A 24,701-nucleotide genomic window follows, 5' to 3' on the forward strand; every position below is an offset into this window, starting at 1 on the left:
ACGTGAATGTACAGAAACGTGAATAATTAAAATAATTTATTTTCTGTAAACACAAACAAACATATGTGCCCAAATAGTTTTTAATTAATATTAGATATTTAAATGCGAAAAAAATGAGATATATCACCTAAATAAGCTATAAAAAAGGGATAATGGTGGCTAGTGTTGTGCGCATGCGCATTCAGCAGAACCTTTAGCAAGGGACATTAAAATGTTTTTAATATATAAAATCATTTTAAAAAGCTTCCTATTGACCCTGAAGTCAAAGAGATTCATTTTAAAATTATCAATGAAGTTTATCCAACCTTTGTTTTGTTTTTTATTAAAGCGTTTTGAATTTGATTGTTGTTCATGACAAACAACAGAACATTTGGGTTTTTTTTATTGTATGTTTACTTTAACATTTTGGGACATTCGCAAAAGTTCTACATACCCCTGAACCTCAAAAAGAAAACATTTTGTTTGGTTTTAATATTAAAAACATGTTTGCACTTTATAATAATTAACACAACGATAATACTTGGTAAATTTTAAAAAGCATATTTCTGAAATACACACAAATTTTTTATCTTTCATAGACTTTATGTCTAATAAGCAAGATTCCTGTGAATCTTCATAATGAATCTAAAAATCTCTAGCTTTTATTTTATTTATCTGCTAACATTGCTTGAAAGTCTGTTGTTTGAGCTTGTCTGTAAATGTACTCTGCTCAGATAAAATAAAAGCGTTTTTTTAAAGTTAATTTTGTTATGGAACCCTGGACATGACGCTAAAAAAATAATAAGGAAAGGTTCCCTCAAATTAATATTTTGTTGCCACAAATAAGTATTCTATGCACACTAAGTGGTATTTTGTGGTCACAGTTTAGTTTTTTATATCTTTCTTTCTTACACTCACAGTGGGTACAAATGAATATTCAAAATGCCGATTGTAACTTTTACGTCCCAGATACAAGCTTTTTTAAGCAGCACTACTATTTGAACTAAGTAATAATTTAAAAAAATTAAATTTTAAGCTTAATTTTCTTAATATATCACAAAAAATCCAACAAGAACATGGTAAAAACACAATCTTCCCTGGAGGTGGTCTTTCAAAAAGTCTTCTGAACAAAATAGTAGAAGTTTATGATTTTTGACCACTTTAAAGAACCAATAAAAAGCTTGTAATATAACTACCGGTACAAGTAAAGATTGACCGCAGAACACAAAACTGCACTCTTTCTGAACTCTTTATATCAAAACTAATGGCAGTTTCAAGTCTTCTTTTTACCGGGGTAACGTTTTTTTCTGTAATTATTTAATTCAAATATGTATCATGACTCATCTGAAAACTATATTCCAATGTCATCTGTTTTCAACGACTGACTAACAGAGGAGCAAAACCAATTGAGTGAATCTTTTCTCATTTGTCTGTCTGTGTTTCTTCCAGATGTCATTAGATGTTACCAAACAAGTTAAACCAGATTTTTTTTTAGCCCCACAAACATTTGTTTCGTTCAACGAAAACCAGGCAGTGCAGCGAAGTATCATCTTTACTTCCTGTTACAGTATCTTTCCAAACACTCCCCCCTTTCCGGCCGACCTGACCTACTCAGCAGAGGCAATAAGATTCCGTGCAAAGAATGTTCTACAGCCCGGATTCTGTTCTCACTTCTGTCTAAAGGCATCGTTTGTGGTGACTTAATGTGACCTGAGGCAGAGATTAGGCCCCAAAACGATTCACAAAAACAAATGGTGACAAATCAGTATTAAAAAGTATGCAGAGTTTCTGTGACTTCCAGTTTCCATGCCATTTGTAGTGACTAAAGTTGAGATTTTTTCTGACGAATCCCTCTGAAATCTTTTTAATTGGTCAAATCCAGATTATCTGGTGGAGTTTATGACAACAGGGACACATACTGGATAGACGATCTCTCCCATTCTCACCCGAGTCTCTGCTATTAACAGATGGTTGTGTTAGTTTAGTGAAGTGGAGCAGAGGGACAGATGACTGTTGTTGTCGCTGAGGTTGCAATAAGTCACGCACCGAATTTTGCTTCAGGGCAAGAATGTGTTCAGCCTGGGAACATTTGTCAGCTCAGAATCATTCTTTGCCTCTTATGAAACAGTGGAACCAGAGATCATAGACGAAACTGATCATTGTTGGTGCTGGAGTCAGGTTCTGTGAAACGGCACACTTGGAAAAAAAGAACACATTTATCATCAGGTGTTGCATGTCAGGTAAAACTGAAGAAAAGGATTGGTGCTGCTCATATTTTTGCTAAATACAAATAAAAGATAAATCTTACAGAGCAAACAGAATTTTTAAAAACGTGACAACCATTTTAAAAAGAAAACATTTAGGAAGTCAAAACAATGAGAACTTAATACAGTGAAACATTTTGCAAAATCCAACAACATTTTTGGGAACATTTTTGCAAACTAAATCCATCTGACAAACACATTTTTTAATGAACATTCCTTTTTTTATTTATCAAATCCATAACGTAAAGAATTGCAGCTACTAGACAAGTTGGATAAACCTCCAAAATTATCTTGAAATTTATTATACAGTGTTTTAATAACAATATTTTTTTCACCTAATCAATCTTGTTTACCAAAAAATGATATCATTATCAGGAGGTTGTGTTACTCTTTGTAAACATGCAAGGTAAATGCCACAAATCACACTTTAACCAGCTTTATTAAAGTTTGTGCAAACTCATTTAAATCTGTATTAGATGAGAAAACTGATAACTGCAAGAAAAAAAATCAAAAGTTCGATGAGAACCATGGCATAAATGGAAAAAAAGAAAAAAAGTTGCTACACAATGCCAAATAGTTTGACAATTACACATTTATAATACGTTTATATCTCTATCTGTATCAAAAACCAACAAATCCGTGTCATCTAAAATGTTTCTTGTCCTAGAACACTTGAAAATTAACATGAGAAAAACAAAAATCGCAAAAACAGGGTAAACAAAACTTTTAATGTTTTCTTTTGATCAAATCAATTTTGATCAAAGTTTTCATTAAGCAAACATTAACAATTTAAAAAGGTATTTTTTCCCCCCAAAAAATAAACAACACATTTGAATTCCTCCTAATAGATGTTTCCATACTGCCTGTGGGTTTTCTGGATCAAAAAGTAGTTTATTTAAATGTACTACTCGTACTACTGGTAATCAGTTCATACTAAAAGTGAGGCAGTATACTTGAAATTTACTTTTTGTATACTATCTATATATTATAAAGTTCAAATTTAACAGTTAGGTCTGAAGAAGTATTTAGTAAACATCCTAGACTACATGTACATGGTCTGTAGTAAGCTAGCTATACTTATACTCAAGTATACTTAAAAAATAAACTTCAAGTGTACTACTATTTGCTCAGAGAATGCATTGAAGACTGAAACTACTGAGTACTTTGTACATTACTTGTATGATTTAGAACCAAAAAATGTGAAAACAATGTTAAGCTATATAATTACTGAAAAGTAGACTGGTTTGTTTGCAATTAAAATCTCTTTATTAAAAAGAAATACATTCAATTCCTAATTGGTTATTCACTTTGACTGAAATACACAATGGTTGGGCTTTTTTATTTTACTCCAAAATTATTGCTGAACGATGCATAACTTCGTTTCAATGTTAATTTAAATCTTTTATTTCTCCCCAAAGGTTGAGTGTGGGGATCCTTATCTGCAGCCACTTTTGCAGCCAAATACAATAGGTAAACTTAAGTCAGACCTATACACTTAGACTGAATTCAGTAATTAAAACATCTACAAGAGAATAATAGTCTAAAATAGTTATTGAGTTATTTTATACAGGAGCAATGTCATGTGTTTTACATTTTAGTCATGTGCTTTACATTTTATTATTTGATAAGAAATTCAATTTTTCAATTTATTAATGCTTTTAACATGTTTTATATGGAGTTCCATATTTGCACAAGGTCATATTTATTTATTTAAGAACAGTTTGGAACTCCATAGTTTTAATAGGGAAATTTAAACTCTGCAATAATAACTGTTAAATCTGAGGAGGTTCTGTAATTCCATAGTGTGGAGTTTGATTAGCATTTAGGACTGGAGATCGTTATTTTTGATAATAGTTACCAACATGACATTGTATTTAGTTACATTGTAAAAAATACGTTTATATAGCCAATAGGTCTTTCTATTATGGGTATGAAGATGTGTTATTTTAACGTATTGAAGTATAATTTACATTTGGTGTAAGAGGCAATAATGTCAGACACTCCTCAATATCCAAAATGGCATAATTAGTTATACGGGAAAAGAAATTTGGGTTACAAAAGGAAACTGGAAATGAAAATGTGTTTGCGACGTTACGTAGTTTGTCCAAATGGTGTTACCGTAGTGTGACGTCATCATCAGTTTCAAGCCCCCTAACACACACTGCAGGTGTTAGCTTATTCCGTGGCTCAAACACATGGATGGAGTTTGGCTCTGACTGCTAGCAATGCCCAAATTGTTTCAACATAAGTTCCCGGACAACTGTTCGAGTCCTCAGAGGGGCTTCTGGTCAGCTATAGACGTGTGGCTAAAGAAACCTCACGTTATCAATAAGCGTCTTTGCGGAGTTAAAGAAACCGAAAGCAGAGACTTGTCCGCCGGGGAGCTACGGCTCTTCCTGGCCGATGATGGACTTCATGAGGCGGTGATGTCGCTGTGCTGCAGCCCCAGCTCACCCACTCATCTGCAGAACAGTCCGTGGAGTTTCAGCGTGAGAACTTTTATTCCCAAAACTAACTGTTACGGACAAAACCTGCATAAAGAAGCTGTACTAAAAGGTAAGAGCAGTATCATTTATTTATTATGACGCAACAGCTGTTAATGTTTTGATTGTGTGCAGACTTTGAAAGGGAGCAGGTGACCTTTATTCCATTTGAGGAGGATGTTGAGGGGAAAGTTTCATTCAAGAAAAGCAACATTTACCTGATCCAGCTCTGCACGGAGGCCACAGAGGAGTGGTGAGTCTAGTTCAAACCTGTGGATGATGCTTTCACAACACGTGTGTGTGGTAGTAAACACTGAGAGCTAGCTTTAGTGGTTCGGCTACTTGTCACAATATCACATCACATTATCACATCTAAAAAATTACACCATAAAGATCTATAAACATTATAAAAGTGTAGCCGGTTCATTTCTACGTTGTTTTAGAAACAAAGGAATGTTGTGACCATTGACTATATGGGAAGTAAATGAGGTCAATTCTGTCACCTATTTATTTGCAATAAGGACTCCACCATGTTGGAGCCAGATGACATCAGTAAGCAATGATTGGTCCGAGTTGGTGTGAGCTAACGTTTCTATGGTAACCATGAGTCTAACCCGTCAGGAGTGAGCTTGTTGGAAGTTCACATCTCTACCAGTTGAAAGCGGGCTTAGAAGGATCTGTCAAATGTGGTCTCATGTTCGGCGGCAGACCGCATGCTTTTATGGCTCTGCCACAACATCATGGTTACACAGGGGCCAGGTCTGCCCGGTCCCCCCAGTCACACAAGGTTGGCTCTGCTCCAGTCCCTCTTGTCACGCCAGGCGGGCTCTGCCCCTGTTTCCCGCGTTCAGACAGGGTTGGCTCTGCCCACATTTACCCTGTCAAACAACCCAGTTGCCTAGGTTACACTAGGCAGGCTCTGCTCCGGTGTCTACTGTCACAAAAGAATCTTCATTGTCACACAAGGCCAGTTCCGCCCAGTCCCTCTGGTCACACAAGCCCCCCCCCCTCCATCACATTAGGCAAAGACTTTTCATTTTACAAATAATCACAACTAAATAAATGTTCAAAATGTTCCTTTTAATTTAAAGTAAAGAAGTTCAGACTCTATTGTCCATAAGGGGGCTAAAGCTTTAGTGACCAAACAAAGAATCCCAAGAGTTGGCATCAAAAGGGTGAAAACAAAACTGCCTGATTGAAAGACTGCTTCATCCTAAGGGCCCTGCAGCTGCATGTTCTGACAGAAGATGGATGGGTCTCCGATGGCGTCGCCTGTCCCAATCTGTTCTGGCTCTCCTCAGAGCTTTTGCCTAAACTGGTGCGCTGGGCCACTGAGTCCAAGACCAGCGAGTTCAAGAGCACATTGTCTCTGCTGCCAGTGGAGAAATACAGCTTGGTGTACCAACACCTGAAGGAGAAATACAAGGCCATGGTGAAGGTAAAGGCATGTGAAAGCTCTCAGACTGTTTTAAATTCAAAAGATATTCAGATCTGGTTTTTATTTCAGGTTTGGCCTGAGGTTACCGACCCAGAGAAGTTTGTTTATGAAGATGTTGCTATTGCTACATATCTGCTGGTAAGTGGCTGGTTTTAGGTTTCACATCAGCCTGTAAGAACTTTGCGTTTGAGTGGAAACTATGTGATGACACATGCTGGGTATCTGAACACTGGAGTCACTCTAGGTGCAGGTGGAAAAGCGGCAGGTGTCGCGGGGATCAAACGCTCCCTGACCTCACGGCGCTGTTCAATTTTTTGGCCTCAGGTGCTGTGGGCCGAGGAGACGGCGGAGAAAAGCCTGACGACCAGGCAGTCCTTTGTAGACCTGGGCTGTGGAAACGGCCTGCTGGTCCACATACTGACCAACGAAGGGGTGAGTAACAGGCTGTCACATCGGCATCTGTTGAAACCAGAAACTGATTACTCGACTTTCGCTCACTGAATTCAAAAAACGGCTTTCATCAATGGGGTTTTTATAAAAGCTAACAAGTTAGAAAAGTGGAAACTTTTCATTAAAGAAACGCTCAGGTTATCGCCAAAAGACACAAATATGACGCGCGCTACAAAAAAAAGCGTCTTCAAGTATTTCTACCGGTTGTTTCACTCCATTATAGTAGTTTTGGAAACAATTTGGCTTCTAATTTTATTTTTAGAAATTGTCATTCGGAGTTATTGTGAACTTTTCTTTTTTACCTTCTTACCTTCTTCTTGATGCAATAACGTTTTTCGCGTTATTATTTCATGATTTATTTTGAAAGGGACAAAGATTATATAAATAAATATACAAATACAAGTATAATGCATAACCATATGTTCTTCACAATAAAGGTATGCTCAGATAATCACGTTTCTGAAAAAAATGCTAAAAATGGAGCTCATGGGGTTGCTGGAGCCTGTCCCAACTGTAGGGTGAAGGTGGGATACTCTCTGGAAAGGTTGCTAGCCTGTTGGAGAGCCACACCATCACACTCTTACCTTAGAGTGAATCATCATGTTTTTGAACGGTTGAAGGAACCCGGGCTAAAACCCACACACGTATGAGGAGATCATGCAAAGCCCACACAGAAAGGAGCCAGCTGGGATTTGAACCAGGGTCTTATCACTGTGTGGCGAGAGAGCTAACCACTATACCACAGTGCACAGTTTAATTTGGTTTCATTCAATTCAAATTGATTCATTTTGTTCAATTTTGAATTGGCCAAATGTAATTTCGTTCAGTTCAGCTGATATTAAGTCAATTCATTGTAAATATGTTTTTATTTCAGTTTAATGTAACTTGATTTTAAAGGTAACTTGTTTAAGGTTAAAGCGCAATTTAACAGCAGGAAGGCTTGGAATAACATTCAACAAAACAAAAAAACCAAAACAGATTTTAAAGGAAAGAAAGGCAACTACTAATAATTTAGTCTCTTTACTTTTTCAAGGCCTGCTGGGTAAACTGACACTTTGATAATCTCTACTTTATAACATGTTGCTGCATCTTTAGTGGCTCAAGAGCACTTACATTTTTTTTTATTGGGACTTATCAAAATCTTTGCAGAAAATTGGATGGAAATCTAAGAATTGTGGGACCTCAAAGTCTAGCCTCCAAGATCAGGAGCTTCAATTTTTTTTTTAATCGATACAAGTTGAAGCTGTAATTTAAGACTCAACAATCAGAATGACCTGGTTTAGAACACGGTCTGTCCCCTCAAAGCTGATGCGGCTTTCATCACTTCAGGCATACTAATCGATGGCATTGGGGGTTATTCAAAGCCCAGGTGAGGAGGCTTTATTCAATCTTACCAGCCGGGATGCAGTATACATCTCAAACTGGAACGGGCATAATTGAAATGACAGAGTCGTGAGAATTTGAGTGTGATTAGCTGTTGACCGTTACACCACCTTGCGTTTTAGCACCCTGGAAAAGGCATTGATGTCCGGAGGAGGAGAATCTGGGACATGTACGGCCCTCAGACTGTTCTGCAGGTTGGTGATCTGTATGTAAAGAGCCGATTTATTGGAGTAGCAGGACACTGAAAGGCAAAGGTCTGCCTAAAGTATTAAAGAAAAAAAGGCTCAGCAATACATGTTTTATGACAAACTGCAGGGTTTCAATTAATACATCAAATGAATTTTAGTGACATTGTACCAAGGTCATAACATAATCCACTTCAAAACATTTAGGTAAAATATTGTTGTAGCTACAGCACTGTTTTGTAACGTTCTGCCATCCATTATTTAAGACCCTTTCCCATGAAAATGTGTTTTTAACATGTTCTTATGGCAATAATGGAAGAAATGTGTAAAGAAAATTAAGCTAAAAATTACATCTCTGAGTATTATTTTTATTCAAGTTGTTGCTAATCGGAGCAGACGCAAAAATGCAGATGGAAAGAGCTTGGAGGTGTGACGTAGAAGCAACTAGGCCGGGCCACAAGCTCCCTGCTCCGCTCCATTCTGATGCATCCACTTGCAGACAAATGGTTCCATGTGCGTCTTTGTTTTCCTCAACTGAGCTGGCATCTGGATGAAAACTGTACGGCTGGAGAGCTCGGATATTGCTCACCAACTAAGGTTAGGGTTGGAGGTGTGAGGGGATGTAAGCTAGCAGGAGAGCGTATAAATATTAGGGGTGTAGCTATGTGCTTAAATCTCAATTCAGTTCGATTCAGAGTTTCATAGGGCTCGGTTCAAGACATTTTGGTTCGGTACGGCTGTTTAAGAGAGATTTGGGAGATTAATAAAGTTTTTTATCTATTTTCTATTTTTTTTCGCTTAAAAAAGGCAGTAAAAAATTATTTGCAAAATGCATTTATTGATTTTATATAACAATAAATAAAATTGACCAGTGTAGGTGATCTGCTTTATAAAATAAGAAAAACTATTAGCTGCCAGGAACCAAAAACTTTGCATAATTAACACTGGCCTGAAAAATTAACTTGCCCATTTATTTTCTTGTAGATCCGATTGTAATTGTCGGGTGATGCCGTTTTAAGAGCATCAACAGATCTGTGGCATACACTATCTATACGCTATCTTTTTGTAACAATGTCAACATACAGCATTCGACTAATCCCATTGTCTTTTCCATTCATGGATGCTGAACAAAGCCAAAGGAAACCTTTTTTATTGCTGTTCTCCATAACCGAGCTACAGAAACTGAACGCGTGCTCACACACACACACTCTTGCGCTGCGCGCTGCCACGCTCTGCCCACCCCCCCCCTTCCTACAGGCGCGCGAGTGCTGAAACCACTGAGAGTCTCGGCGGAATACCGCGAGTAACATTAGTTCTGCCTCGGCGCAAAGTTAATACATTTGGGGGGAAAAAATAAACGAACCGAAACTGTACAAGAGTGAACCGAGCCGAAAGTGCCGTACCGAAGCGGTTCGGTCCAACTACGTGTACCGTTACTCCCCTGATAAATAGAGAGCTCTCTGTAATGGGAAGGGGGGCCAGGGTTGGGGGTTGCTCTGGGCTAAAGGTCCCGCTCACGACTCAGAGGTGAAATTCTTATATAATACTGCTGCTCTGCAGAAACTAAAAGTCCTAAAAAAACAACACAGGGTTTTGATTTTGGCTAAAAACAGCACAGTTATAATTTAAAGACCACTGGGAACACCTTGAATATGGATATAAGAGGGTCAGTCTTTAATGACTAGATTATCATATTACTATGTATTGTAGTTTGTAAATACTCCTGCGATGCTTTTATAAAAAATAAACTGCATCCACTGCTGCTTTGTATTACTCCTTTTAAGTAATAAAGCAGGCTCATTTACAAAGTTTTCCCACATATTAAACATTAATGCAGGAGGACAAGTGAGCGTTAGCCTCCACTTTACTCACCTTTACACACTTTTGAACCCAAAAGCTATTTAGAAAAACTGTTTCCCCTTTCAGAGCGCTTCCTCTCTGTGCTTCTGAATTTATTCATTCCAGTTTGCAAAGACCCACCCTCACAGGGGCTTTTGGACTTTTCGGGGTGTTTTCTATTTTAGGAAAAGGCAATTACTCCCGGCGAGACCTTCTTATTCCCCGACACAGACTGGCTGATTGGGAACCACTCGGACGAGCTCACGCCGTGGATCCCCGTCATGGCAGCCAGGCGAGTAATCAGGAAACACAATCTCGCTCGGCGGCCCGAGTGCCAGCTGATCTCTCGTCTTTGGAATAACATTATGGAGAGAAGATGATATGCATGCGTGTGTATGTGTGCAACCTTCTAACCGTGTGCTATGGCAACCACCGGATGGCGATGTTCAGCCTCTGTCTTAGAAGAAACTCATCTGCAGATCATTTCTTGATCACAGTTTGAATCAGTACAGATCCTTACAAACGTATCTAATAATTATTCTACTTTTGACATTTCCTTTTTTAAAATCCTGAAAAGGTAATTTTTGTGTGTTTTTATAAATTGCAGGTCATCTTATTCCTGTCGCTACTTTGTCCTCCCCTGCTGCTTCTTTGACTTTTATGGAAAGTACCAGAGACGCCAGAGCAACAAATCTCAGTATAAGGAGTACATTGACTTCATCACCGAGGTCAGCCAAGTCTGCGGCTTCAACACTGAAGAAGACTGCATGAGGATACCATCCACCAAAAGGGTAGGCTCCACTGAAACCAGGAGGAGCTTCGGTGTAAATACAGTGCTATGTTCACACCGCGCATGTGACGCATTTGTGTTCACACCGGACAAGCAGGGAGGGGCTTCTCCTGTTTACCAGGACTTGTCCTTCACCTGCTGTTAGAAGAGTTTTGGTGCCAAATGTCAAAGCGGTGAGAATCTCGTGAATCTTGCTCCAAGGTTTTTCTTTCACAGCTCTATTCCGATATTTGAAAGGCTTGGTTTGATTTAATTCCAGCCAGGCACAAACCGCAATCATTCATTTCTTCTCCATGATCAATTTTTTTTTTCAAATAGTTGGTACTTCTTTGAAGGGGACGCCATCCTTACGTCACTACCAAATCAGAGTCCCTGTGTGGTCGAAGTTCAACCTGGTTTCACTTCGAAAGCGCGTTTTTGTATAGAGAGCCTGAAATTGGTCATAGAAACTTGCGTAGTGACGCATAAACGCAAGAGTTTTGAACGGCGACGCCCTAAATGTGGGTTTTTCGCGTGTTTACATGGACTTTTCAGTGGAAGTTGTTGCTTGGACGGTAATGGCAGAGGGCAAAGTGAATGTAGCATCATGGTGCTAACAGGAATAAAGAACAAATGGACTCCTTCCTGCCTTCAGGTTGTGTCTGTTATAAATTTTTTATGAATCTTTCACAAACCCACAGGGATTGCATTGACATTCAGCTTTTCCTCCTGCAGGTGTGTCTGCTGGGAAAGTCCAGGAGCTACCAGCCGCCCGATGAGGCTGTTTCGGAACGGCGGCGAACTCATTTCATCCAGAGCCGCCAGCCTTCCTCGGGGGTTCAAAGGTCAGACATCAGAACTGATGGGGACTGTTGCCATGGGAACACAAACCGTGAGGACACTTCTGGAGGCACGTGGGGGGCTGGCTTCCAGCCGAGAGACAAAGTTGAAAGGGTTCGAAACTGCGCCGCTCTCCCTCGGGACTTTATAGACAAAGTTGTCCTGCGGGTTGCTAACGCTCTTCTGGAAAAGACTGGAGGAGGTTCCTGCAGCGACTGGAACCAAGGAGGTAAAGGGCAAAACACTATTTTTTTTTTTTGGATCCAAACTGCTTAAATTTGAGTTTAGGCAAAGCTCTTTAGTCTCATCATTCACACATTTATCACATTAAAGCGGTGAAATGTTTACATAGAAGACAAAAATCACCATTTTTCTTTTATCTTATAATTTAATACCTCAAACAACTTTTATGCTATTACTTTGGTGCAAAATAAATTGTAATTTTTTTAAACAATAGTTTTATTTTTACTGGATAACCCTTGTGCTATCTTGTGGGGTCAAAACGACCCCACCCTCACGTTGACGTGTTCTCCCTACCATGACAAAGGTGGATAAATGTGGAAAGATTTCATGTAATCCATGGACACCAGTGAAGATCACAAATCATTGAAGAAAAAAGGTTCAGAGCACTGTCTAGTGGGTCTAGATGACCCAACTCCCAATGTTAAAGTGCCTAGGATAGCACAAGGGTTAAAAGAGGCAACAGATTTATTAAACAATTAAAGACCATTGTCGTGTGTGTGGTAAGCATATTGGGAAGAACAGTAAACCTTTGTTTTTCGTAGGGTTACGTTCCAAAAAGAACCCGTGATGGGCAAAATCTGTGAAGTACAAACCTTTATTTTTTTCTTACAATTAACATACAATTAAATACTCTATTACACATTGAAAAGAAAGAAGAAAAAAAAAACATCTACAGGCTCAAGCATTTGTTTCACAAATCAAAGTACTTTAGAAATGTTTTTTTCTACAAATAACTTCTGTACTGTACTGTCAAATAATAATTTTAATCATCGATGTGAACAGAATACTTCAAATTGCGGAGATTAGCCCCGCCCACCGTGACCCGAGTAATTGGATTAAACGGGAGAAAATTTAAAATGATTATGAAAAAAATACAAAGTACAGTCGGACAAATGGTGAGTCAGGTGTATTTACTGCTCTTCAGACTGAGCCGCTGCATCCTGACTCCGCTCTGCAGTGTTTTCTTCTTTTGAAGCCCGCGGTGCAGGTGTGTTTGTTCGGGAGAAGAACATAGTGATAGGCAGTTGTTGTCGCTCTTTTTTCTATGGGTTTTAGAGAAACACGAAATTGCAAGAGAATTTGCACGTACGTAATGTAAATTTGGCAAGCTGTATTACGTACGTGTACATATTAAACTGCAACGTTATTGACGCACAGGTAGAGAAGAAGCGGAGTGACTTTTTAGAATGCAGAACACAATGCAAGATGCAAATCCGTCAAGTAGCAAAAGCGTGATAATTAAACCGCGTTATTGCGAGGGATCACTGTATTCGTAGGGTTAATGGAAGTTACACACACTTATGACGTACAGGTGATTCTGTTTTATGCCACACTACTTGTTACTACAGCATAACTGCCCGTGCATGTGGTTTGTAGATGAAATCATAAGAAATATTCTTCAGAGCGTGCAAGGAGGGCACATTTAACATGAACATAAAGCGCACTAACAGGCGCCTTGTGCGGTCCGAAGGATGGGAAGGGCTCAAAAAAATGAAAAATCCTTGCGTCTCACCTACTTCACTCTTGCGTGTTAAGGTCTCCACGATGGATGACCAGCAGAAAGAAATGTGTCATTCCTTGGGACTAAGCCACGAAGTATTAATTTTGTAATGTATATAATATGCCTCCATATGACTACAAATAACAAGTATTACTGTGTAGCCCGGTTGCTTTGAGAGGGTTGCGTCAGGAAGGGCGTCCGGCGTAAAACATTGCCAAGTTTACCATGCGACTCGTTCGCTGTGGCGACCCCTGATGGGAAAAGCCGTAAGAGTAACAACAACTGTGTATTAGTCGTGTACGACAAACACGACAGTGGTCCCTCCTTTATGGTGGGATTAACATTCCAAAAATAACCTGCGATAGATGAAATTCAGAGTAGTCATCTTTATATTTTGCGAGTATTATATGGCTGTAAAACTCTAACGACATACGTTGCACATTTTTCACAGACAGGCATGAACATTTCACACTTTTCTTTGTAGTTTAAACTCTAAGCTTCATAAAAAAGTAAGTCCAGGATCAGAGAATGAAAACAAAGATTATGTCGATTTAGCAAACTGAACACTTTCTGAACAGGAGGATTGATTGACAAGGGTCTACAGCCAATCAGGACGCAGAACACAAAAGGTTCCCCAAAACATCTGCAAAACAGAAAAATAAAAAACTTAAATGTGCTAAAACAAACTTATGGCAGCATGAATTATTATTATTTTATATTTTTTTTACTTGTCCTGTCCAACAGCTGGGCAAACAGATGAGAGCTGAAGGCCTCTTGTGTTGGCCATATTTTACTTTAACAACAGGGGTTATGAATCTTCAGACAGACCAGAGGTATGTCTGAATAAACCCCTTTTGTAATCGAGGCCAAACTTTATTCATTTTAATCATATTTGAAAATCTTTTGTGTTGGACCGGATGGAAAAGGAAAGGAGGGAAGAAGAGAAAGGGATATTAGAGAGTGTGGGGGGGGGGGGGGGGTAGAAGGGTGAATATAAGGGGGGGTAAAACCATGAAGCAGCATAAAGCAACAAGTTGCTGGATGTTTATCAATATGGTCAGGTTCAGATGTAATACAAATCTAAAAGGGGCGGGGCCTGTCCACACACACTCAAATGTTATAAACACACCTGTTGGCTGCAAAAATGTCCACATGTCAACATGTACACAATTCAGATAGTGTTCACACACGCACACTTATGCCTTCAAACCAACTAGTGTGAAATATTTCATTCAATCATGCAAACTATTAGTGCAAAGGTGAGCTAACACCTGTGCTCAGGTGAGTGTTTATGTTCTTTTAAAATGCATGATGGAATCTGAAAAGAAGGAGGGAGAGTCTCCAGCCATCTCCACACAAAGACCCCTGCCAATGCAGCTGCGGCAGCCGGAACCCCCCCAACACCACTCGGCAGCAGGCAGAGAACAAACGCCCCCCCGGGCCTGGGTGGCGGAGTTTAAATTAAACTTAAATTAACTTAGTTAATTTTAACAGTTGCAGTGAAATGGAAAATATTGTTTTGGTTGTTTTACTATTTGTTTATGTATCGCAGTTCGTCATCGCAATATTGTTATCTAATATCGCAAATTGCGAGTTTTCTCCATATCGTGCAGCCCCAATAATATAGTAATCCTGTCGTTTGGCTTGATTTTATACACTTGTGGCCATGCATGTTTGTAAAACTCCTCACAAATTCATTAAGTGACATAAATGTATTTATGATGCAAAAATAAGCATTTAAGGTGTCCCCCCATCCTCCCAAAAAATGTCTAAATTTGCTAACTTCTACAATCTCTAGGAATCGACTAAATGCAGATTATCACAAATTCTCTCACAAAATGATTGGAGATGAGCTTGTTTTGCATTTCACTAATGGAACTAAACTAACAGGCTGCTGTTTGTTGCTTTTTGAGTGTTTGACCAAATTCCTTTTTCATGAATCAGGCAGTTTAGCCTTTTGTAGAGCTGTATAGATGCACTTTGACTCCTCCATATGATTGTTTTCTTATCGTCACGTCATTAAAATCCCCTTTTAGCTGCTTTGTGTCACTTTCTGGGGATTGCATCTCCAGTTTCATCTCACCCCTCCATCATCTCCTTCAACCCCGCGCCTCCCTCGCCACATAGCCGTCCCATCTCCATCGGCAGGGCGCCTCGACACAGAACCGACTCAGCTTTGAACTCTGTGCACTCCTGCACGGCACGGTTCAAAGAGCGCCACAGGCAAAGTTCCAGTCGCACACCACCCACATATCACCTTTGTCGGTGCCCCCGCTCCACAACCAGAGCTGAAAACTCCTGTGACTGGAGTAGAAAACTCCCCGTCAGGGTGAGCATGAGTGAATAAAGGGTGACGGTGGCAGCGTATCGAGATGACGGGATGAATAATGCACCACGGTTTCTGATTTTTGCCCCAGTGTGCATTTGTGTTGTTGTTATCTGCAGTGTAGGGACAAGGAGCAATCGCAAGAGACGACAACTTTTTGAATATTATTCAGGAGAAAATAGATCCCCCTATCTCCTAGCTTGGTGTTGGACGGTTCATCATCTGTTAATATCTGATGATGTACATCTCGTCTGGCAAGATGCGTGACTTATACCACGCTGTATGTTCACGTGTTTGATCACAATTCAAAGTGTTTCCACACATGGGACTGTAATGATGCACTTGTTTTTATAGTAAAATAAACCCATCGTGCTATAATCCAAACTTCCCACTATCAATATGAGGCCTTCACAATAATTTGCAAATTTCTTGTTTATGGCGATATAGAGTTGCGCAATATGTATATCGCAAAAAGTCAGCGAAAATTGCGATAAATGGTTACCTTAAATGTGCTAAAACATTCTTATGGCAGCTTGAATTGTTTAACGAATCAAATAAATCCCTCCATGCATTTGGCCAATCGATGGACTCCTTTACATCATTGACCAATCAGATGAAGCCCTTCCATGTTAGATGTCCGCCTCTCATGGAGACAAAGGTCATTTGGAGAACAATTGAAGTTATGTTGATTCTTCTTTAAGTTAAATTGTTGAAGTGAAATGGAAATTATGTTTTTGCTATTTGTTCATTTATCCTCATTGCAATATTGATCCTTAATATCGCAAGTCGCAAGTTTTCCTCATATCATGCAGCCCTAAACAAACAATATTATCAATTTATTTCCTTTAGAAAAATGTTTATAATAGTACAGGTTGATTCGATTAACAACTTGCCTTAGACAGACCAATCTGGTTTGATTGTAGGAATGGAAATTGCTTCATCGTTACTCTGACTTAATAGTACCTAATAGTAATAAACCTTTAAGATTCACAGGGTTTTTACAATCATTCATAAAGTTACAACTTTCCCTTTTCAAATGTCCTACAATTTTGAGCTTTTTTTGTTTCTTAATCTAAACTAAATCAGGATCTAAACCACACTCATGTCCCTCTCCAATCACATTTTAATCTATTTTCAAGGCGTTCCCAGTATTTGTAATTGAATAATTATGATTATGAAGGTTGTTTTTTTTAAATAAAAAAATCTGTGTAGTTTTCTATGACATAGTTTCTGCTGAGCGCCAGAAGTAAAAAAAAAAGCTAAAAATAAAATTAAAAATCTGTGGTTGTGGGTGGGACCATTGGCTCCCCAAAGAGCTTGGTTTAAGGAGCTTGTGGCCTGTCCAGCGTACTTTCTACATAATTCCCTTTGGCTTTTTTCTCCCCATCTCCTCCTGATTCACGTTTGAACAAGGAAATACGCAGAAATGTAGTTTTGAGCTTCATTTTTATGCCCTCCATGATTAGAAAAAGGCCACAAGAACATTAAAAACACCAAAAACACAGTTTTTATCCAAATGGGGTTTTAGATCCTAAAATAGGATTAAACAAAACAACGGAGCATGAAGAAGTTGCTGCTGTTTATAGCCTGTTAATTCTGCCCTCTAAACTTGGAGAACATTTCACAGGTTGTGTGTGAATCACATGTTTTCTACTGTTACATTGCAGCAGGTTCTTAATTAAAACACACTAAAGTGCTGACCAAGCTTTCACATTATCTAATCCTGCTTGAAATAAAAGCTGAATTTTTAACACTCCATTTTTCTAATGACATATTACTTTAAAGACATTTTTTAATAAAGTGGATTATGAATCCAGTATGACTTTGTTTACATCACATTTTAACCTTCAAAAAATAGTTGTTTCCTTTGCTCTTAAACTTATTGCAAAGAAACTTATAATTCTTATTTTTAAATTCTGTCAAATGTGACTTGTTTAAATCAATTTAAATGTGTGAATATGCTGATTATTTGTAAAATGTGTTGAATTTATTATTTATATATTTTATTATTGTTTAATGTTTTTGTAAATGCAGAATTTGATTTCAGAACAGTTCTGATTTTCATGTTTTCTTGGTTGAGCGGTTGTTTTTTTGGGTAAAACTTACCAGGCCAGTTGAAGTACTCTGGTTGGAAACATTTTCATCAGGTGAAGGATGTCTTTGTCAAAATAGTGGTAAACCTGCGCGTCACATTTGTGGTGCCCTATAAATGCCCTATAAAGTACACCTATTTATTAAGACGAAGCCTTTTCCTTTTAAATTGACCTACCGTAAACTTAACCCGAACTAAAAGCTTTGTTTTGTTTTTTTTTAAATAAAATATAAGGTCTTCTGCTTACCAATGACCTCTTCTCCGGTTGCAAAAACCAAAAATCTTTACAGTGTTACATCAACATGTGGCAATATTTAAAACTTTTTTTGGTCTTAAAAGCCTCTTAAATTAAACACCAGGCCCAACCATTAATAATCATCTGCACTTAGTCCGAGCCCAGCCTGCTGTCAATACTGCCCCACTCCCATTAATCCCCATTTGGACTGTAGGCAGCAAAGGCCAACTCTAAACAGTGCATCAATATAATATTAAGGGCTGGAGCTCCCTGGTGTCTGGGCTGCTGGATGACGGTCTGCTCAGTTTCACACTCTGCAGGACAGGGCTGTGTTTGGCTTTGGAGCTGTGTCGCGTATTTTCAGGACTTTCAGGAGCTTGAGCCACTTCTACGAGGAGGCATTTCCATTGATATATGCTGAGTTTGAATAGGATTGTTTCAAGTTCTAAAGGAATCATCTGATGTTTATTAGTCTAGTTTGAACCCAAACGATCGACTATATGTGAAAACTGGAGTGAGTGACTCCTCCCCCTGTTGTATTTCAAACAGGAAGTACCCGCTGGTTCCAAGAAGCCAAAATTCCATAGCCTTCTATAGAGAAATAAACGGCTATTAGTCAGTCATCCTATTGGTCAGAATAACGAAAATAAGCATTCTTGATCTTCTACTTTTTTTTGTTCTTACTCTAAATCCTAATTTTCATGATATTTTTTCTGTGGTGCAAGTTATTCAAGTTCTAAACCGACCAATCAGATGCCTCAATAAAAGCATGTGGTGTCTTGTCAAACGTTTGATTGACGGTTTGCATAAAGCCTGCTTTCAAGTGGTAGGGGTGTTGACTTCACTCTTGATTGGCAAGAGTGGTTGCCATAGAAACGCAGACTCAAAACTGCTCTGACCAACCACTGTTTGCTGACGATTTCTTTTCCTCTTTGATATATATTTAGAAAAATTGCGACTGACTTTTGCTTCATTTGGTTGGAGCCGAAGGTAAACCATTTTCTATGGGTGATGTCGCACTCACTCGGTCCAGTTCTCATATACAGTCGACGACCCAAACCGATTCCAAGCATGTTATCAAGATTATTATTTTCTAACAAGACTGATGAGAACAAATCTTATGAAAGGGCGGTCAGATCTTGTGGCTTTCAAAAATGATCAAGAAATGCAGGACCGGTGTGGGTACCGGATGTTCTCGGGGTCCTTCGGGGTCCTTCGACCAATGATGACGTCACACTATTTGATTGGCTGTGAGTTGCCACGACCAATGAGTTAACGTCGCTAAGTTTTTTTAAACTTTATTGACAATTGCGGTATCATACATTAACAATGACATTAACATTAACAACGAACAATAACAATGTAATCAATATTGCCTCGAAGATCAGTCACCATTGCCAAACATAACATATTAACATAGAAAATAAAGAATAGAGGGGAAAAAAAGAAACAATGAACATAACACACAAATAAATAAAAACATAAGTAAAATAAAATAAAGGAACATAGAAAAAATCTAAATATTCTAATACTAGTTAGGGGTACTCGTGAAGTTTGTATTTCTGAACAAAACTAAGCAATTTCAAGCCATTCTTCTTTTTCAAAGAATTTGCACTGCAGTTGTAACTTGACCTTACCAAGATGGCGGTGCTCTCCTCCCATGAGGAACCACGTGATGTCTCCTCTTGTGATAGAACTCATTGGAAGGACCCCTGAAGGACCCCGAGAACATCCAGCAACCCGAGAACATCCGGTACCCACACCGGCCTTTGGAACCATTGACTGTATAAGAGAACTGGACTGAGTGTAATGTCACCCACTTTCTTTCAGTTACAACCAAAAAAAGTCAATTCAGTCAATTTTGGTAATGGCGTATGGTAAATGTCGTATACTTATATAGCGCTTTTCTACCCACAAGGCCCAAAGCGCTTTACAGTCACAGACCCATTCACCCAGTCACACATATATTCACACACTGGTGGCGGCTCCGCCAACCTCCCACCAGAGGCACGGTGGGGTTCAGTGCTTGCCCAAGGACACATCGACTCATGGGCGTGCAAGGCGGGAATCTAACCTGCAATCTTACGATCATGGCAGGGGTTGACATAGCCCAGAAATTTGCACTGGCCCACAGGGCCAGTAGTTTTTGAAACTTACTGGCCCTGCCTGAAAGTTACTGGCCCGACACCGCGCATAGCGGGACCCGCCGCTTCGCAGGTGCTTGCAACTTTAGGGGGGTCCGGGGGCATGCCCCCCCGGAAACTTTTAATATGGTGCAATTTGGTGCATTCTGGTGACATCACTTATTTCTACACTTTTCAATGACTGAAAATAGACCATATCAAACTTAAATCTGCTCTAGTCTGTTTCAGATGTTTTGAAGAGAGCACTGCAGTGTAGTAGGTAACACTAGTTCAGAAGTTTTCATGGTGCTTCTAACGGCAAATATCGCAATAAATCATAAACCTTAAATGTGTTAGAACAATCTAATGGCAGCTTGAACCATTTAACGAATCAAATAAATCCCTTAATGCATTTGACCAATCGGATGGACGCCTTCACATTGTTCACAATCAGAAGGAGCCCTGTTATGATAGATGTTTGTAACCTATGTCAACGAGGGTCATTTGGAGTATAATTTTTAAACTGGGAATGGTTATTTGGTTATTTTGCTGTTTGTTTATATACCGCAAATTATATCGTTATCGCAATTTTAATCTCTGATATCGCATATCGCGAGTTTTCCTCATATTGTGCAGGTCTAACTGAGATCATTCAGCTAACTAGAAATACTTACTGCTTACAGTGTTGTAAAGAAAAACAAAATTAAGTAGTTTAACATTCTACCGAATTTGAGTCTGGGAATCAGGTATTTGGAGTTGCCTTTGATTCTTTGACATTCAGCTTAATTTTAGTGGATACAGTTTCATCTTCAATGCATTCATTAAATATCTTGCTGTCCATACTACTAATTATACCCACTACTCCATCTAACATATTCCTATCTATTCCTGCCATGTCTTCCACATCTCTGACATGCTTCAGTCTCTCTTCAGTGACGGTGTCGGATTTATAATCAAATGTAATAATAACCCACTGGCTTGTGCCTCCGTTGTTGCTGTTTAACATTGTTTTGTATTGAATTGTTACATTCAATAAAGTTTGAAAAAAAAAAAGTAGTGAGCGCGTGCCGCGTGGTGCTCGGCAGTGAAAGCCGCGCGCGCGCAGGCGGGAGAGAAGGAGAAGTGATCAAAGGTTTCCCATAGAAACCCTTGAAGTCTGAACACAGGACTAGCAGAAAAACTAAATTATGAAGACGAGGTAAATCTACACGTTTTCGCAAAATTTACTTTATTGAAAAAGGTGAAGAATATATAAACCGTTAGATATTTTAGTGGCCCGAGCGGACAAGTGAAAAGTAAAGTCTTGTGGTCCGTACTGCTCGAAAAACAGGACCGGGCCAGCGGACAAATGGCTATGTCGAGCCCTGCATGGGTCGACCGCCCTACCGCTGCACCACGGCCGACCGTGGTGTTTCATGATACAGACGTCGCCATGTCACAATCAGAAATCTTCAGTAAACAGTGATTGGTCTGAGTTGGTCTGAGTCAACGTTTCTATGGCAACCACTCTCGCCAATCAGGGGTCAAACGTTTGACATGAGACCACCTGCTTTTATTGAGACATCTGATTGGTCAGTTTAGAACTTGAATAACTTGCACTACAGGAAAAACATAATGAAAATTTGTATTTAGAAAAAGAAAATGTTAAAAAAAAGGCAACAAAATAAGAATGGTTATTCTGGCAAACATAAAACTGAGTAATAGCTGTTTATTTCCCTACAGAAGGCTATGGGACTTAAGCCTCTTGGAACCAGCAGCTACTTCCTGTTTGGAATGTGAAGAGGGGGGGGGGTACTCATTTCAGTTCTCATATAAAGTCCAATCCACAAAATAGGAGAGTATGGTCTTAAAGCAACATTGATCACCTTTTTTTGTTAGGCTTGTCCACAGAAACGATGCTCGCAACAGGTGGAAAGCATTGATTTGAGGCTGCTTTATTAGTCTGAAAAAGGCGGCTAAAAATGGTTCCAGAACACTGCCATGAAAAAACTGAATGTAAAAATCAATGGCCGTCCTCTTGCTCCTTTGTCTCCTGTGCCTTTTTTAACATTTCCCTTCCCTCCTCAGGTAGCCTTTCTGTGAGCGAAGCTGCAGGTCTGCTGGAGCCGGAAACCTTACAGCTTCTGAAGAACGAGTGTGGAGGTCTTCAAACACTTCTCAAGAACAACTACCAGGTCTTTAAGGGTAAGGAAACTCCACATTTATTAGTCTGACCCCTTTTAGACATGACATGCAACATTAAATGGGGGAAAAACCCTGACAATTGTGGCATGTTTATCCCAATTATCCACCAGTGCATCTTCTCAACTATCACCCTTCAGGGGCCCGGCGCATAAACAATGCATATTTGCATGCAGCTTTTTCTGAATGCAAATTTTGCATTTACAGTGGGGAGATAAAGTGTGTTTGAGTTTTAAAAGGATATACGCTATAAATAAGTCACTCATGATTTTTCTAATCATGGAGGGCATAAAAATGAAGCTTAAAACTACATTTCTGCGTATATCCTTGTTCAAATATTTTGGAATTTCTGTTTTTTTTTTCTTTTTTATGTGTCTTTTTTAAATTCAAACATTTTACAGCACTTTGGACTTTTTCAATCTTCAGTGTTCAACCAAAAGGAATTCTCGAAACACTTGATTTGTAAGGATGTAAGGATGTATTTTTAACAAGTTGATGGAATTTTCCCACAGTGTGCGTGGTTATCACGCTTCACCTCAAAATATGGCACAGATTGTAAAGCTGTGGATTTTTGCTCCGCCCCATATGGACCACTTCAGTATCTGCAGATGGAAACGAGACATCGACATGTTGTTACCCCACCTTTGCATTTGGTGCCCTGAATTATGAGCAATAACTCGAGACGGCAAACGCATTAGTCATCCGGACCAACCCTGTGACGTGCTTTTTTGTTTTTTTTTGGGAAAAGCTGATGGTTTAGAGTAAAGCAGAGTTTGTAGATGCAGCCTGGACTAAGCAGTTTGACATTATCTTGCCCTGCTTTACAATAAAGGAGGAGAAGATGTCATTTCTGACTGTTCTGGGCGCTAAGGTTACTTGGAAAAGTTTCTGACAAAAGACCAAATATTACACCTTTTTTCTTTTTCTTTGGGTCATTCTTGAATTTCTTTTCATTTTATATAACCTGTTTACTCTAATGCAATGACTGGAAAGTTTTCGTCCTCAATATGCTGCCACTTATGTCTGTTATTGTGTTCTGGTTTTAGAAAACTGATTTGAAAAATAAGTATTAAACATTTTACAGTTGCAGTGCTTTTATTTTGATAGGAACCTTGCTCTCTCTTGCAGTGGAGGGAGGAGTCGTCTACATAAGAGACTGGCGGGACGCTACACCATCCAAGGCAGACAGGCGGAGGAAACAAATCACCCCCGGAGCCCTGAAAACTCGCTCCTGCTGGTTCCATGATCATCACCCTCAGGGCTGCCCCTTTCAAGCCCAAAACTGTGCCTTTGCCCATGGGCCAGAGGAGCTCCGACCCTCCACCAGGCCTTTGAAGAAAAAGATGAAGAGCTTTGTCTCTTGACTGGAAAACTTTTCATTTGTAATTCAGGTTTTCTGTTGTTTTTTTTTGTTTTTTGTTTTTTAAAGAAAGGAGGCTTTAATTGTAAGGAGAGGATTCTTTTTTACATTTTCTTTATTTTAAGTTTTACACCTGGAACTTGTTTACTAAAGAAAATTGTTATAAATTGAAAAAAAAAAGTATTTTCTTTGTTTAATATGATTAAAAATCATCAAATGCATCTAAAGATATACATCTGGTTAAATTCCAGCATCTGGTTTAAGGACTTCTTTGTCCTCTGCACACGCTCAGTATTCACATCTGTGCTTCGCTTAGACATTTGATTGACCTCAGGCGTGTACTTTGAGGTTCACAGACAGGCGGCGGATAAAGGTTGGTCCGTGTAGGAACAAAGTAAATGTTAGCCCTATGAATTATTTGTTGGCAGCACTTGAAGGGTGGGCCGCGTGTCAGCCGCTCTCATTGGCCACTCATCGCTAACGGAGGATGTCATCACGGAGCTTGATAAAAAAGCAAAACCATATGTTTCTAAATGTGACACTGAAAATTCATGGCAATAAACCCTTAAAGACTAATATTTAATTTCACATGTGCCTTGGTAAGATTTAAAGTCCCACTCCGATCATCTTTTGATCTATTTTAAAAATGTTTCCAGTATTTTTTTTTATTATAACTATGCAGTTTTTAGCCAAAAATAAAAAAAATATTGTGTGTTTTCTAGGATATAGTTTCTGCAGAGTGGCACGAGTTTATTAGAAATTCACCTCTGAGTTGTGGGCGGGGCCATTTCTGTGGAGCAACCCCTCCCCCCTTCTCCTTAGCTCTGCTGAGAGCTCAGCAACTTGGGAACCGCCCCTTCCAGGAAGAGTCTTTGCTGTTAGCACCGCCCCCAGGCCAAAACAAACACCCACTTCCTCTGTGGTGCTAGCGGTCATCAACTAAATGCTTTCATTTTTTATGAACAATATGCACATCCATCTTTAAGACGCTGCCAAGGCCGGCTCTAGGA

The 24,701-nt window shown here is 39.2% G+C and overlaps 1 protein-coding gene across 2 annotated transcripts; it reads left to right on the top strand.

Annotated features, from left to right (window-relative positions):
- The first annotated feature begins 4,383 nt into the window (after window positions 1-4,383).
- trmt44 (tRNA methyltransferase 44 homolog) lies at window positions 4,384-23,912 on the top strand. 2 transcript variants are annotated; one of them, XM_004079788.5, is made up of 11 exons: window positions 4,384-4,799; window positions 4,862-4,979; window positions 5,945-6,164; window positions 6,234-6,302; window positions 6,489-6,596; window positions 8,120-8,191; window positions 10,207-10,313; window positions 10,629-10,812; window positions 11,526-11,859; window positions 22,218-22,334; window positions 23,460-23,912. In XM_004079788.5, exons 1-11 carry the CDS (start codon window positions 4,469-4,471, stop codon window positions 23,693-23,695), a joined length of 1,896 nt encoding a protein of 631 aa, XP_004079836.1. In that variant the 5' UTR covers window positions 4,384-4,468; the 3' UTR covers window positions 23,696-23,912. The 2 variants fall into 2 exon arrangements, with proteins under 2 accessions (XP_004079836.1, XP_011485778.1); XM_011487476.4 differs by lacking the exon at window positions 8,120-8,191.
- The last annotated feature ends 789 nt before the right edge of the window (window positions 23,913-24,701 follow it).

The sequence above is a fragment of the Oryzias latipes genome, chromosome 18, assembly GCF_053564925.1.
Source record: "Oryzias latipes strain Hd-rR chromosome 18, Olatipes_Hd-rR_3.1".
Lineage (NCBI taxonomy): Eukaryota > Metazoa > Chordata > Actinopteri > Beloniformes > Adrianichthyidae > Oryzias > Oryzias latipes.

What these genes read in the sequence shown, in the direction of transcription:
- trmt44 (XM_004079788.5), top strand. Translation starts at nt 4,469, where the DNA reads ATGCCCAAATTGTTTCAACATAAGTTCCCGGACAACTGTTCGAGTCCT. An exon ending in TAAAGAAGCTGTACTAAAAG is followed by an intron (nt 4,800 to 4,861) that starts GTAAGAGCAGTA and finishes GATTGTGTGCAG; the next exon opens with ACTTTGAAAGGGAGCAGGTG. An exon ending in CAACTACCAGGTCTTTAAGG is followed by an intron (nt 22,335 to 23,459) that starts GTAAGGAAACTC and finishes TCTCTCTTGCAG; the next exon opens with TGGAGGGAGGAGTCGTCTAC.